Source organism: Oncorhynchus clarkii, chromosome 26 (assembly GCF_045791955.1).
Source record: "Oncorhynchus clarkii lewisi isolate Uvic-CL-2024 chromosome 26, UVic_Ocla_1.0, whole genome shotgun sequence".
Lineage (NCBI taxonomy): Eukaryota > Metazoa > Chordata > Actinopteri > Salmoniformes > Salmonidae > Oncorhynchus > Oncorhynchus clarkii.
The window spans coordinates 48,647,815-48,664,103 of record NC_092172.1 but is presented as its reverse complement, the minus strand read 5'-3'; the positions used below and the strand labels follow the sequence as shown (position 1 = coordinate 48,664,103).

General features: G+C 42.4%; 1 protein-coding gene across 1 annotated transcript; it reads left to right on the top strand.

Moving 5' to 3' along the window:
- Positions 1-590: 590 nt before the first annotated feature.
- LOC139384899 (histone-lysine N-methyltransferase KMT5B-like) lies at positions 591-11,906 on the top strand. Its single transcript, XM_071129800.1, has 8 exons — positions 591-740; positions 941-1,050; positions 1,906-2,072; positions 2,510-2,529; positions 7,827-7,963; positions 8,232-8,440; positions 8,665-9,571; positions 9,761-11,906. Exons 2-8 carry the CDS (start codon positions 959-961, stop codon positions 10,494-10,496), a joined length of 2,268 nt encoding a protein of 755 aa, XP_070985901.1. The 5' UTR covers positions 591-740; positions 941-958; the 3' UTR covers positions 10,497-11,906.
- Positions 11,907-16,289: the final 4,383 nt, after the last annotated feature.

The window sequence follows — 16,289 nt, the reverse complement described above, 5'->3', positions numbered from 1 at the left end:
AGTTGTAAAAATTGTTGCGTCTCCGTCTGTAATTTTCTTCCTGCATGTTTTGCTTAAGTTGCAATCCGTTTTGTTGTTGATACAGCATCGTCTTTATATCAGAAAATAAACATTTTGGAGATCATCTTTCCAAGGGCTCCATCTGAATTCACCCCCCCCCCCCGACGTTCCTCTGCACTGCCACGCACAACTTTTTCTCAGCTGGCACAATTTGATTGGCTGCTGTCCGATTCAAACTGTAATCCGTTATATTAAGAAGTTGATGCGCTGCACAATTGTTTTTTTTTTAATAGCATCATTTTTAATATTTGGGCTTGGGGAGGGTGTCAGGTCGAGTCAAAAGGCTCAAGTCCAAGTTGAGTTGCAAGTCATCATATTTGTGACTCGAGTCCACACCTCTGGCAGTTACTCACAGTGAGGACTTTAGAATGCATCAGGAAATGTTTTGTATGTGACATGTCTCTTATTCACTTTATAGTCTTCCTTCTAGAACTTGTTGCTTAGATAATATGAATGGTATTTGGAAACCGGAATGTTTTGTCGTTATCGACGACACCTGTGATGTCGTGACAGATTTCGACCAATCAAGGGAAGACAGGAAAGAGCTGAAGGAGATTATCGAGCGGTTCAAGAAGCACGACAACCTGGAGAAGGCTTTCAGAGCACTCACCTCTGGAGACTGGTCCAGACACCACTTCCTACACAAGTCTAAAGCCCAGGAGAAGCTCTTCAAACAACACGTGAGATTACAACACCACAGAGTCACAAATTACACTCTATGCCAGGTCACAAAGGTTCAACAAATAATAATAAATGAAGTAGAGTCTGCACCAATCAACTGATCTAACAACATATATTTTATTAGGTTGGTTATCCACAAGATTCAGTCCCTTCTTTTCCTTGTAACTTGTTTGTTTGTTTGTTTTCCATTTTGTTCCAGGTATTTGTGTATCTGCGGATGTTTGCGGCTGACAGTGGGTTTGAGATTCTCCCGTGTAACCGCTACTCCTCTGAGCAGAACGGAGCCAAGATCGTGGCCACAAAGGAATGGTGAGGAACGCTGTTTTCTTCTTCACACTTCCTGTTGTTCTGACTTCCTGAAACGGCCCGACCTTCACACTTCCTTGTTCTGACATCATCGTCATGAAATGAACACGGTCATTGAATTGGACCGACCTTCACACTTCCTGCTGTTCTGACATCATCATCGTCATTGAAATGGACCGACCTTCACACTTCCTGTTGTTCTGACACATCATGAAACGGACCGACCTTCACATTGAATTGAAACGGACCGACCTTCACACTTCCTGCTGTTCTGACATCGACCTTCACACTTCCGTGACATTGAAATGGACCGACCTTCACACTTCCTGTTGTTCTGACATCATCGTCATTCGAAACGGACCGACCTTCACACTTCCTGTTGTTCTGACATCATCGTCATTGAAACGGACCGACCTTCACACTTCCTGCTGTTCTGACATCATCATCGTCATTGAAATGGACCGACCTTCACACTTCCTGTTGTTCTGACATCATCGTCATCATTGAAATGGACCGACCTTCACACTTCCTGTTGTTCTGACATCATCTTCATCATTGAAATGGACCGACCTACACACGTCCTGCTGTTCTGACGTCTTCATCATTGAAATAGACCGACCTACACACGTCCTGCTGTTCTGACATCATCGTCATTGAAATGGACCGACCTTCACACTTCCTGCTGTTCTGACATCATCGTCATAGAAATGGACCAATCTTCTTTCAAACCACTAAAATCACTATGCTCTTTAGTTCTTGATTTTCTGTGTCGTATTGATCACGTCCCTTATTTGGATCAACATTTTCTTTCTTTCTTTCTCTTCCTTTATTTCTCTCTTTCTTTCTCTTGTACTTCAGGAAAAGGAACGATAAGATAGAGTACTTGGTGGGCTGCATCGCCGAGCTGTCGGAGAGCGAGGAGAACATGCTGCTGCGTCACGGGGAGAATGACTTCAGCGTCATGTACTCGACACGCAAGAACTGTGCTCAGCTGTGGCTGGGGCCTGCAGCCTTCATCAACCACGGTACGACAGTCTCCACTGCCAACACCGTACAGGTTGTCATTGGAAATACCAATACCAATATCATTCACTTACCTGTATAAATTACTACACCACATTTTAAATGAATCAAAATATAACAAGTAAACCAACTTACATGAAAAAAATACAGCCAGCACTCCCAAATAGAGTTTACCGATAGCTGTATTCTGGGTAGTTACAATGGACAGATTTATTCTGGACAGTTACAATGGGATGTTTGGGTCCGTCTCCAACACGGAAACAGATAATAGGTGTTTAATATCAGACCCTGGTCTAAAGTAGTACACTAAATAAGTACTAGGGTGCCGTTTGGGGCGTGTCCTTTGTCAGTGTTCCAGAAGAACAATTGAAGTTATGCTGCAGTCTCTCTCTGTGAGGAAACTAGGATCCTAATCTTCTGTGTTGCTTTGTTGTTTCAGATTGCCGGCCAAATTGCAAGGTGAGTGTGACCAAGCCCAGGGCTCAATACAATAGGCTGCTACCCTTGGTGAGAGTGACGAAGCCCAGGGCTCAATACAATAGGCTGCTACCCTTGGTGAGAGTGACGAAGCCCCCAGGGCTCAATACAATAGGCTGCTACCCTTGGTGAGAGTGACGAAGCCCAGGGCTCAATACAATAGGCTGCTACCCTTGGTGAGAGTGACGAAGCCCAGGGCTCAATACAACAGGCTGCTACCCTTGGTGAGAGTGACGAAGCCCAGGGCTCAATACAACAGGCTGCTACCCTTGGTGAGAGTGACGAAGCCCAGGGCTCAATACAATAGGCTGCTACCCTTGGTGAGAGTGACGAAGCCCAGGGCTCAATACAATAGGCTGCTACCCTTGGTGTGAGTGACGAAGCCCAGGGCTCAATACAATAGGCTGCTACCCTTGGCGTGGAATGAGGTTAACACAATACACTTGGTGTATTGATTAAGATGGCAGAAAGAGGGTGGTTCACACACAGACAATAAAATATATTATTATTTGTAATGTCATTTTTTTATTTCTTGGTGACAACAAAAGATTGGTAAATCACACCTTAAAGTTGTGACTGAAAATGTTCACTTCTTTAAAAGTTTTTAATAATTTTCTTTGCTTTGAATGGTTCCCTTCAGTTTTGGGATTCTGCTACCCACCTGTGATTAAAGGTTACCTCAGGGTCCATATTTATAGAGTGCTGATTTTAGGATCATGTCCGTCCCCTCCATATAATCGTATTCATCAAATTGTATTTTGTCATATGTGCTGAATACAACGTAGACCTTACCGTTAAATGCTTATTATAAGCCCTTAACCAACAATAAATTAAAGAAAAAACAACAATAACATAAACATGGGCACCAATTCAGTGTGCGGAGGGTACAGGCTAGTCAAGGTAATTTGTACATGTAGGTAGGGGTAAAGTGACTATATATAGATAATAAACAGACAGTAACATCAGTGTAGGTAGGGGTAAAGTGACTATATATAGATAATAAACAGATAGTAACATCAGTGTAGGTAGGGGTAAAGTGACTATATATAGATAATAAACAGACAGTAACATCAGTGTAGGTAGGGGTAAAGTGACTATATATAGATAATAAACAGTAACATCAGTGTAGGTAGGGGTAAACAGTAACATCAGTGTAGGTAGGGGTAAAGTGACTATATATAGATAATAAACAGATAGTAACATCAGTGTAGGTAGGGGTAAAGTGACTATATATAGATACAGTAACATCAGTGTAGGTAGGGGTAAAGTGACTATATATAGATAATAAACAGATAGTAACATCAGTGTAGGTAGGGGTAAAGTGACTATATATAGATAATAAACAGACAGTAACATCAGTGTAGGTAGGGGTAAAGTGACTATATATAGATAATAAACAGATAGTAACATCAGTGTAGGTAGGGGTAAAGTGACTATATATAGATAATAAACAGACAGTAACATCAGTGTAGGTAGGGGTAAAGTGACTATATATAGATAATAAACAGACAGTAACATCAGTGTAGGTAGGGGTAAAGTGACTATATATAGATAATAAACAGACAGTAACATCAGTGTAGGTAGGGGTAAAGTGACTATATATAGATAATAAACAGACAGTAACATCAGTGTAGTTAGGGGTAAAGTGACTATATATAGATAATAAACAGACAGTAACATCAGTGTAGGTAGGGGTAAAGTGACTATATATAGATAATAAACAGTAACATCAGTGTAGGTAGGGGTAAAGTGACTATATATAGATAATAAACAGTAACATCAGTGTAGGTAGGGGTAAAGTGACTATATATAGATAATAAACAGACAGTAACATCAGTGTAGGTAGGGGTAAAGTGACTATATATAGATAATAAACAGACAGTCACATCAGTGTAGGTAGGGGTAAAGTGACTATATATAGATAATAAACAGACAGTAACATCAGTGTAGGTAGGGGTAAAGTGACTATATATAGATAATAAACAGTAACATCAGTGTAGGTAGGGGTAAAGTGACTATATATAGATAATAAACACAGTAACATCAGTGTAGGTAGGGGTAAAGTGACTATATATAGATAATAAACAGACAGTAACATCAGTGTAGGTAGGGGTAAAGTGACTATATATAGATAATAAACAGACAGTAACATCAGTGTAGGTAGGGGTAAAGTGACTATATATAGATAATAAACAGACAGTAACATCAGTGTAGGTAGGGGTAAAGTGATTATATATAGATAATAAACAGACAGTCACATCAGTGTAGGTAGGGGTAAAGTGACTATATATAGATAATAAACAGTAACATTAGTGTAGGTAGGGGTAAAGTGACTATATATAGATAATAAACAGACAGTAACATTAGTGTAGGTAGGGGTAAAGTGACTATATATAGATAATAAACAGTAACATCAGTGTAGGTAGGGGTAAAGTGACTATATATAGATAATAAACAGTAACATCAGTGTAGGTAGGGGTATAGTGACTATATATAGATAATAAACAGTAACATCAGTGTAGGTAGGGGTAAAGTGACTATATATAGATAATAAACAGTAACAGTAGTGTAGGTAGGGGTAAAGTGACTATATATAGATAATAAACAGACAGTAACATCAGTGTAGGTAGGGGTAAAGTGACTATATATAGATAATAAACAGACAGTAACATCAGTGTAGGTAGGGGTAAAGTGACTATATATAGATAATAAACAGACAGTAACAGCAGTGTAGGTAGGGGTAAAGTGACTATATATAGATAATAAACAGACAGTAACATCAGTGTAGGTAGGGGTAAAGTGACTATATATATAGATAATAAACAGTAACATCAGTGTAGGTAGGGGTAAAGTGACTATATATAGATAATAAACAGACAGTAACATCAGTGTAGGTAGGGGTAAAGTGACTATATATAGATAATAAACAGTAACATCAGTGTAGGTAGGGGTAAAGTGACTATATATAGATAATAAACAGACAGTAACATCAGTGTAGGTAGGGGTAAAGTGACTATATATAGATAATAAACAGACAGTAACATCAGTGTAGGTAGGGGTAAAGTGACTATATATAGATAATAAACAGTAACATCAGTGTAGGTAGGGGTAAAGTGACTATATATAGATAATAAACAGACAGTAACATCAGTGTAGGTAGGGGTAAAGTGACTATATATAGATAATAAACAGTAACATCAGTGTAGGTAGGGGTAAAGTGACTATATATAGATAATAAACAGTAACATCAGTGTAGGTAGGGGTAAAGTGACTATATATAGATAATAAACAGACAGTAACATCAGTGTAGGTAGGGGTAAAGTGACTATATATAGATAATAAACAGACAGTAACATCAGTGTAGGTAGGGGTAAAGTGACTATATATAGATAATAAACAGACAGTACCATCAGTGTAGGCAGGGGTAAAGTGACTATATATAGATAATAAACAGACAGTAACATCAGTGTAGGTAGGGGTAAAGTGACTATATATAGATAATAAACAGTAACATCAGTGTAGGCAGGGGTAAAGTGACTATATATAGATAATAAACAGACAGTAACATCAGTGTAGGTAGGGGTAAAGTGACTATATATAGATAATAAACAGACAGTAACATCAGTGTAGGTAGGGGTAAAGTGACTATATATAGATAATAAACAGACAGTAACATTAGTGTAGGTAGGGGTAAAGTGACTATATATAGATAATAAACAGTAACATCAGTGTAGGTAGGGGTAAAGTGACTATATATAGATAATAAACAGACAGTAACATCAGTGTAGGTAGGGGTAAAGTGACTATATATAGATAATAAACAGACAGTACCATCAGTGTAGGCAGGGGTAAAGTGACTATATATAGATAATAAACAGACAGTAACATCAGTGTAGGTAGGGGTAAAGTGACTATATATAGATAATAAACAGACAGTAACATCAGTGTAGGTAGGGGTAAAGTGACTATATATAGATAATAAACAGTAACATCAGTGTAGGTAGGGGTAAAGTGACTATATATAGATAATAAACAGTAACATCAGTGTAGGTAGGGGTAAAGTGACTATATATAGATAATAAACAGTAACATCAGTGTAGATAGGGGTAAAGTGACTGTATAGATGATAATAAACAGAGTAACAGTAGTTATCTAAAAGGCTAAACTGATCCTAGATCAGCACGTATTCTCAGAGACTCGTTGTAAATACTGTCCCTGGTGTCTAACTGTTTTAGTTGTGTATCTAGATGGCTGAAGGTGGTAATGAATCTCTAACTGTTTTAGTTGTGTGTCTAGATGGCTGAAGGTGGTAATGAGTGTCTTGGTGTGTTTTAGTTGTGTATCTAGATGGCTGAAGGTGGTAATGAGTGTCTTGGTGTGTTTTAGTTGTGTATCTAGATGGCTGAAGGTGGTAATGAGTGTAGTTGTGTATCTAGATGGCTGAAGGTGGAAAATGAGTGTAGTTGTGTATCTAGATGGCTGAAGGTGGTAATGAGTGTAGTTGTGTATCTAGATGGCTGAAGGTGGTAATGAGTGTAGTTGTGTATCTAGATGGCTGAAGGTGGTAATGAGTGTCTTGGTGTGTTTTAGTTGTGTATCTAGATGGCTGAAGGTGGTAATGAATCTCTAACTGTTTTAGTTGTGTATCTAGATGGCTGAAGGTGGAAATTAGTGTCTTGGTGTGTTTTAGTTGTGTATCTAGATGGCAGAAGGTGGTAATGAGTGTAGTTGTGTATCTAGAAGGCTGAAGGTGGTAATGAGTGTAGTTGTGTATCTAGATGGCTGAAGGTGTTTAATGAGTGTAGTTGTGTATCTAGATGGCTGAAGGTGTTTAATGAGTGTAGTTGTGTATCTAGATGGCTGAAGGTGGTAATGAGTGTAGTTGTGTATCTAGATGGCTGAAGGTGGTAATGAGTGTAGTTGTGTATCTAGATGGCTGAAGGTGTTTAATGAGTGTAGTTGTGTATCTAGATGGCTGAAGGTGGTAATGAGTGTAGTTGTGTATCTAGAAGGCTGAAGGTGGTAATGAGTGTAGTTGTGTATCTAGATGGCTGAAGGTGGTAATGAGTGTAGTTGTGTATCTAGATGGCTGAAGGTGTTTAATGAGTGTAGTTGTGTATCTAGATGGCTGAAGGTGGTAATGAGTGTAGTTGTGTATCTAGATGGCTGAAGGTGGTAATGAGTGTAGTTGTGTATCTAGATGGCTGAAGGTGGTTAATGAGTGTAGTTGTGTATCTGGATGGCTGAAGGTGGTTAATGAGTGTCTTGGTGTGTTCCAGTTTGTGTCGACGGGTCGTGACACGGCCTGTGTCAAGGTGCTAAGGGACATCGAACCGGGAGAGGAGATCTCCTGTTACTACGGCGACGGATTCTTCGGGGAGAACAACGAATATTGTGAATGCTACACGTGTGAACGGTATGTATGGTCTCGGCGTCCATTTTCTGTTGATTTTGAATAACAACAAAAGTCTGTTGGTTTTTCCATCTCTCCTTTTTTTTTGGGGGGTACATCATTTGAGGTAATGTGACGTAGAGGCACAATTTAATACACAATAAAACATAAAAACATTTTTTTAATAAGCAGTGTTTATTCATATGGCTGGAGGAATATGAACACAATGTGTTTACCCAAGGCACATGTTGTGAACTCTACTGGTCCGTTTGTTTGTTTGTTTGTTGTACAGACGTCTCACTGGCGCGTTCAAATCCAAGGCCGGGCTGCCGGCGGAGGCTCCGGTGATCAACAGCGCGTACGGGTTACGGGAGACAGACAAGCGTCTGAACAGGCTGAAGAAGATGGAGGCAGGAGGAGAGGGCAGCAGGAACTCTGACAGCCACTCCGTGGGCTCCCACACCGACATAGACTCTCAGGACATACCAAACACACACACATGTAAGAACAGGTTGACACCAGGGTTGAAATTAGGGCTGAGGTTTTTGGGGGTTCATTCAGTTTGTGGTTTTAGGTGGATCCCCTCCCCTTGTATTGTTAGAATTCTCTATTCTGAATTTGGGGATTTTTTTATTTTATTTCAAATGTATAAAACGAACCACAAATTGATCTGATGTTTACTTTCCCTCTCTTCTCCCCCCCCCCCCCCCCCCAACCCCCCTCAGCTGGAAGGAAAAGGACTTCCTCCAATATGAAGTTCAGCAGAACCAGAACTCGAAGCAGACCGTCTCTTTCCAGAGCACTAACCTCTACCTCACCTTCTAAACAAAGTCACAGAGACACTGGCAGGATACCAAAGAGACTGCGATCCAAACCCGCCAGGCCTTCGCTCTCCAAGGTCCGGTTGCGCAGTAGATGCAGCAGGGGCAGAGGTTCGGAGCCCAAAGCGGCGGCGGCCCGAGGGGAGGTGCTGGGTACCGCCGGGCCTGGTCGCCTGGGTCTCCGGGAGCCGAGGACGTCGTCGCTGTGTAAGGCGGGCGTGTCGGTGAAGACGGAGAAGGATGCACAGGGACCAGTCCAGACAGCACTGGGCCAGCGGGGGTGTCTGACCCGCCATGCGGCCAAGGAGAACAACACCCCGGCAGTCCGCGAGGGCAGCCAGAACCAGCCTTGCACTTACAGGACTCGCAGGTCCACCAGGACCCTGGTAAAGGTCCAGGAGGCTGTACCCGGGTCAGCTGGGGTTAAACTGGAGAATGGAGGGGTGGAGATTAAAACTGAGCCTGCTGACCTGGAGCAGTACCTGGGTCACGGGTTGGGCTCGGAGCTGGGCGGAGGTCTGGATGCTGGCTACACGAGCAGAGGGGTATGTACCAGACGCAGCCAGCTCACCCAGCTCCGGCCCGAACGGACGATAAAGTGCGAGGACTCGTCGTACGGCGAGCTGTTCCCACCGATAGCGGTGGCCCCGGTGGCGTCCTCCCAACAACCCCGTCACCACCACAGTACTGCCGACACGGCAGACTGCAACAAGATGCTGCTGGGCCTCTCTGTCCCAGAGCACCACTGGGACTACAAGGGGAGCGAGGCCCTCCGGAGGGAGCGGGGGGAGGACAGGGACAAGGGGAGGGAGCCCCTCCGGGGGGAGGACAGGGACAGGGACAAGGGGAGGGAGCCCCTCCGGAGGGAGCGGGGGGAGGACAGGAACAGGAACAAGGGGAGGGAGCCCCTCCGAAGGGAGCGGGGAGAGGACAGGAACAGGAACAAGGGGAGGGAGAAAGGGCGTCGGCATAAAGAGAAGGGAGGTTACCGGAGTCACAGGGGGGACAGAGCGCAGAGCAAAGGGAAGAAGAAACAGCGGATCACGCGCTACGACGCCCAGCTGATCCTGGAGAACAGTGGAGGGATCCCCAAACTGACGCTCCGTCGGCGCAGAGACAGCAGCAGCAGCAAGACCAACGAGCCCAGCGAGCCAATCAGCACGCAGCAGCAGGCTAGCAGCACCACCACGACGCCGCAGCCTACCGCCCAACCCCCAGTCAACTCCTCTTCGTCATCTTCCTCCTCATCAACGTCCAAGATCAGCATTATGTTCAGGAAGGACCCGTCTCAGGACAGGGAGAAGGGCAGTTCCTGCAGCTCCTACCACGTGTCCAAGCTGAACGGGTTTGGGCCTCCCGGGCTCCACAGCACCAGCAGCTCCACCAAGCTGAAGATCCAGCTGAAGAGGGAGGACGACGGACGGGCCCAGACGCACACCGACAACAGGGGGGACACGGAGGGCTGCGGTCTGGGTGGCGGGGCCTTCGGCCTGGAAGCCAGGAACGGTGGGAACCACGTGGGGCACAGGATACAAAACATTGTGGTAGATGAGTCTTCGTCTGATGATGATGAGGAGGAGGAGGAGGAGGATGACTACTTTGACGATGAGTTTGAGGACGATTTCATTCCACTCCCGCCGGCGAAGCGGTTGCGTCTCATCGTGGGGAAAGACTCAATAGACATCGATATCTCATCCCGGAGGAGAGAGGACCAGTCTCTGAGGCTAAACGCCTGATAAAGCTCTCTGAATGGAGTTCATAGCTGCGTCCCAAATGTCAAACTGTTCCCTATGCTGTGCACTACTTTTGTGTGTGGTAAATAGCAGTACACTAGGTAGGGAATAGGGTGCCATTTTGGGACTCAAGTCCATCACTCCACCTTTTACATGTACAGAAAACACTTGACTCACTAATCAACTGTTGTGTTGATGATGTTTAAAGAAGTACAGTCATTTAAAAAATAACTTATAAAGTTGCAAAAAAAAAACTAAGCGAATCAGAAGGAAGATGTTTGTATAAATGAAAAGTGAATGCACTTCTGTCATGATTTAATATTCATAATGAACATGAATATCGTAGAAGGTGTACAGATATTATGGTGACTATCCTCTGTCCCGCAGACAGACTTATTGAACTTTTTATTTTACATTTTGTCTCACAGTACGCAATTCTAAACTCTGTTGGCAAACCAGACTCTCTTTTTTGTTTTTTGTTTTATTTTTAAATTGAGTTTTTGTAAAAACCCCATATGATATGGGGATATGGGTCCAGTAACGTTCTGATAGGGATCAATCCATTCAGTTGTAGTAATAATGACAGGTTTCTATAACCGTTCCAACTCATGAGTGAACTCAGTCCCACCAACACACTGGAATCATAGTGGGTTCTATCAGCTGCTCATCAGGGTTGAGCTTCATTCCAATTCCGGAAACAAACAGGAATTCCGAATTGGAATTGGAATCTCTCAGTTTGCTTCCTTGTCTGAATTGAAATGGAATTGAGTCCAACCCTGCTCCTCCTGTCCTCCTGGCTGTGTTTTTTTGTTATTCTCTAAGAGAACGTTGACCCTGGCTGCAATATCCCAAATGTGTTTAAAGCTCACACAGTACTGTTTACAGCATGATGGGTAATGGGTCATTGACAAGCCAACAAATGGACCAATGTTTTGGTAATTTTTAAGCTTCATTTCTGATTTCTGGGGCCTCTGATTGGGTTTTGACTAGATCGTATACAGCTACGGACAGAATTAACTTCCTAGCAGGTTAGGAGAATTAGGTTAAAGGTTAGGAAAAGGGTTGGGGGTTAGCTGAAATGCTAATATTCTACCTGACTCCAACGTACAACGATGAATTTTTTACCGTTGCTGTTATACCAGGGGTGTCAAACTCATTCCACGGAGGGCCAAAGTGTCTGCTGTTTTTGTTGGTTGTTCCTTTTAAGACCTCGACAACCAGGTCAGAAGAGTTTCCTTACTAATTAGGTGACCTTGAGTCATCAATCGAGTACAAGTGGAGGAGGGAAAACCTGCATACACTTTAGCCCTCCGTAGAACGCATGCTGTATACCGTCTAGCCACGAGAGGTTTAACGTTTTTAAACACTAATCTGTTAAATGAATACATGGCGTGTACGCTGTCTGCTGTTTTTTTTTTAAACACGTCATCAGGAAGTAACACGAAGAAGACCAGAAGTCATGTGACAGGAAGACTGAATCATGTTCTGGAAAACGAGTTCAGACTCACCAGAGTATTTAGTTGTTGTTTTTCTTTAGATCCAAATCAAACATAATGAACACATGACGACTTCATCGAAATGTTATCCCCAACGAAATAGTCATTTTTCACAAACAGTATTAGGTGCCTTACAAATAACTCTTGGGGGGGGGGGGGTATCTGTCGAAGGCCTAGTTTTTTAGAAAAAAATGATTATCAGAAGGTGAAGAACTGTAGGTCGTCCCTCGGTAACTGTAACTACGGGAACACTCCCCCCCCCCCCCAGTCTTTCTGTATAGTCTTTCTGTTTGAGTTATTTTAGGGCTGGTTTCCCAGACATATTCAGACTAGCCTCGAACTACCAAGCTATTCTCCATCAACTGTTTTTGTTTTAGTCTTTAATCCTTGTCTGGGAAACCAGTCTTTTTAGTGTGGAAGTACTGAACTGCCAGATTTAACCCAAGGGATCAACTGAGATGAATGTTAACTCCACTTTCTGTTGTCCTGTACTGTTCATATCACCAGCAAGCAGCGAATCACAGTGATAAACAGGGGTTGTGTTCATGTAGGCACAAAAAGAGGAGGGGAGGGGGGAGGGGCCTCCCTGGACTTGTCCAATAAGAAATTGTCACTTTTTTTTTTCCTTTTTTTTTTCTTCCTGTTGCAAAACATTTTCTGTTGTTTGCCCTAATGAACACAACCCTGGCTATACCGTGTACCTCCCCCTGTATGGACGCCAGTCACTCTCCATTCTGTACTGTTCCAGGTGTTACTGTGTGATCTTATGTCAGCTGTCGACATTTCTGATTTGATGAAATTCAATAACGACAACAAACAAACAAACAAAAAAATGAAAGAAATGTGAATCGTTTGCAGACATTTTTTTTTAGTGTTGCGTTGGGTTAGTGGGGGGAAAAACACTTAAAACAGACCTTTAAACCGGAGCAGTGCTTTTATGTCCAGTATGTAAAACAAAATCATGTGAACACACCCTGTACTTATTTAACCGTTTTGGAATACTTGAAAACATAAAGTTTCTTTGTGAGAATAAACTTATTTTTCTGTGGTTAATGTCTTGCTTCTAAACATGTTAGAATAAGGAATTATTCAACTCATTTTTTTGTATCTGAAATGTTTCCCAATACTTTAAGCCTACTGAGCGTGGAGCCTGGGTCTCGTATTCACTAGGAACCAAACGGCAGGGATCTACCAAAAAAATGTGTCCCAATAAGAAATGTTTTTACCTATGGTGTACACTAATGAATACTACCCCAAGTGAATGCACTTCCCATCCAATCAATACATATGATCAAACTACCAGGGAGAAGGAAACACCATAAGTAGGGCTGTAGAAGTGGGCCGTCTAAGTTGTACGGAGTACCCCTGGCAGTCATGATAGAGGTCTTTTTCAAAGGGCTTCTTTTTTTAATTTTATTTTTTAAGTCTTGGGACTAATGTATTTTTCACTAGGCTCTGTTGCCTGGATACAGCGGTTAAGCAGGAAGTTGTTTTCTATGTAGTGAGTGGAGATGGTTTGTCTGGTTTGACCTATTCCATAACAACAGCCCCTGGCAGGTTTTACATGACTGATGTATCAACTAAACACAGGCCGAGCACCACCTCTTGGAACTGACCATGTCTTAGCTGGAACTCAGCCTAGCGTAGTTTAATACACTGACTGTGATATGTGGTAGCCTAGCCTAGCTTAGTTCAATACACTGACTGTGCTATGTGATAGCTTAGCTTAGTTTAATACACTGACTGTGATATGTGGTAGCCTAGCCTAGTTTAATACACTGACTGTGATATGTGGTAGCCTAGCCTAGCTTAGTTTAATACACTGACTGTGATATGTGATAGCCTAGCATAGTTCAATACACTGACTGTGATATGTGGTAGCCTAGCCTAGCTTAGTTCAATACACTGACTGTGATATGTGGTAGCCTAGCCTAGCTTAGTTCAATACACTGACTGTGATATGTGATAGCCTAGCTTAGCTTAGTTTAATACACTGACTGTGATATGTGGTAGCCTAGCTTAGTTCAATACACTGACTGTGATATGTGGTAGCCTAGCTTAGTTTAATACACTGACTGTGATATGTGATAGCCTAGCCTAGCATAGTTTAATACACTGACTGTGATATGTGGTAGCCTAGCCTAGTTCAATACACTGACTGTGATATGTGGTAGCCTAGCCTAGTTTAATACACTGACTGTGATATGTGGTAGCCTAGCCTAGCTTAGTTTAATACACTGACTGTGATATGTGATAGCCTAGCATAGTTCAATACACTGACTGTGATATGTGGTAGCCTAGCCTAGCTTAGTTCAATACACTGACTGTGATATGTGGTAGCCTAGCCTAGCTTAGTTCAATACACTGACTGTGATATGTGATAGCCTAGCTTAGCTTAGTTTAATACACTGACTGTGATATGTGGTAGCCTAGCTTAGTTCAATACACTGACTGTGATATGTGGTAGCCTAGCTTAGTTTAATACACTGACTGTGATATGTGATAGCCTAGCCTAGCATAGTTTAATACACTGACTGTGATATGTGGTAGCCTAGCCTAGTTTAATACACTGACTGTGATATGTGGTAGCTTAGCTTAGTTCAATACACTGACTGTGATATGTGGTAGCCTAGCCTAGTTTAATACACTGACTGTGATATGTGGTAGCCTAGCCTAGCTTAGTTTAATACACTGACTGTGATATGTGATAGCCTAGCATAGTTCAATACACTGACTGTGATATGTGGTAGCCTAGCTTAGTTTAATACACTGCCTGTGATATGTGGTAGCCTAGCCTAGCTTAGTTTAATACACTGACTGTGATATGTGGTAGCCTAGCTTAGTTCAATACACTGACTGTGATATATGGTAGCCTAGCTTAGTTCAATACACTGACTGTGATATGTGGTAGCCTAGCTTAGTTCAATACACTGACTGATATGTGGTAGCCTAGCCTAGCTTAGTACACTGACTGTGATATGTGGTAGCCTAGCTTAGTACACTGACTGTGATATGTGGTAGCCTAGCTTAGTTCAATACACTGACTGTGATATGTGGTAGCCTAGCTTAGTTCAATACACTGACTGTGATATGTGGTAGCCTAGCCTAGCTTAGTTCAATACACTGACTGTGATATGTGGTAGCCTAGCTTAGTTTAATACACTGACTGTGATATGTGGTAGCCTAGCTTAGTTCAATACACTGACTGTGATATGTGGTAGCCTAGCCTAGCTTAGTTCAATACACTGACTGTGATATGTGGTAGCCTAGCTTAGTTTAATACACTGTGAGTCACTCTGGATAAGAACATTATACTAAATGACTAAAATGTTCCTGGAACAGAGAACATCTTAATCTGAAACTGCCAAACAACTGGACCTGTCAATCAGTCTGCCATGATGATCCTGTATTTTATAATGATCAGGCTGTGACAGACAGCTGAAATACAATGGACTTGTCAGTCCAAAGAAAGAGGGAGGTTTAATTCCAGAATGGTGAGGATTCAGGAGGAAGGACAACCCTACCCAGCTGAGGGAGCTGTCTCTGTATTTACCACGCAGGTTACATCCTCCTATAATGAACCTGTGTAACAGAAGGGGGGGGGGGGAATTTCAGCTTCAAGACTTTTCAATAATCTGATGCATGTTTTCACTTATGATGGAACATAGTTGACCTACTGATTGACCTTAGTTGACCTACTGATTGACCTTAGTTGACCTACTGATTGACCTTAGTTGACCTACTGATTGACCTTAGTTGACCTACTGATTGACCTTAGTTGACCTACTGATTGACCTTAGTTGACTTACTGATTGACCTTAGTTGACCTACTGATTGACCTTAGTTGACCTACTGATTGACCTTAGTTGACCTACTGCTTGACCTTAGTTGACTTACTGATTGACCTTAGTTGACCTTAGTTGACCTACTGATTGACCTTAGTTGACCTACTGATTGACCTTAGTTGACCTACTGATTGACCTTAGTTGACCTACTGATTGACCTTAGTTGACTTACTGATTGACATTAGTTGACCTACTGATTGACCTTAGTTGACCTACTGATTGTCCTTAATTGATTGTGTGTGTGTTGTGACCATTGAGATTTGATGTTCTTAATTGTGTGAACATTCTTACCCACCCTCCTCAGACTGGAGCATCTCCTGGCAGTTCACACCCTCTTTGTAAATCTGGGGATCACAGTTAGGCCTCCAGACCCTCTGTTAGGCCTCCAGACCCTCTGTTAGGCCTCTAGACCCTCTGTTAGGCCTCTAGACCCTCTGTTAGGCCTCCAGCCCCTC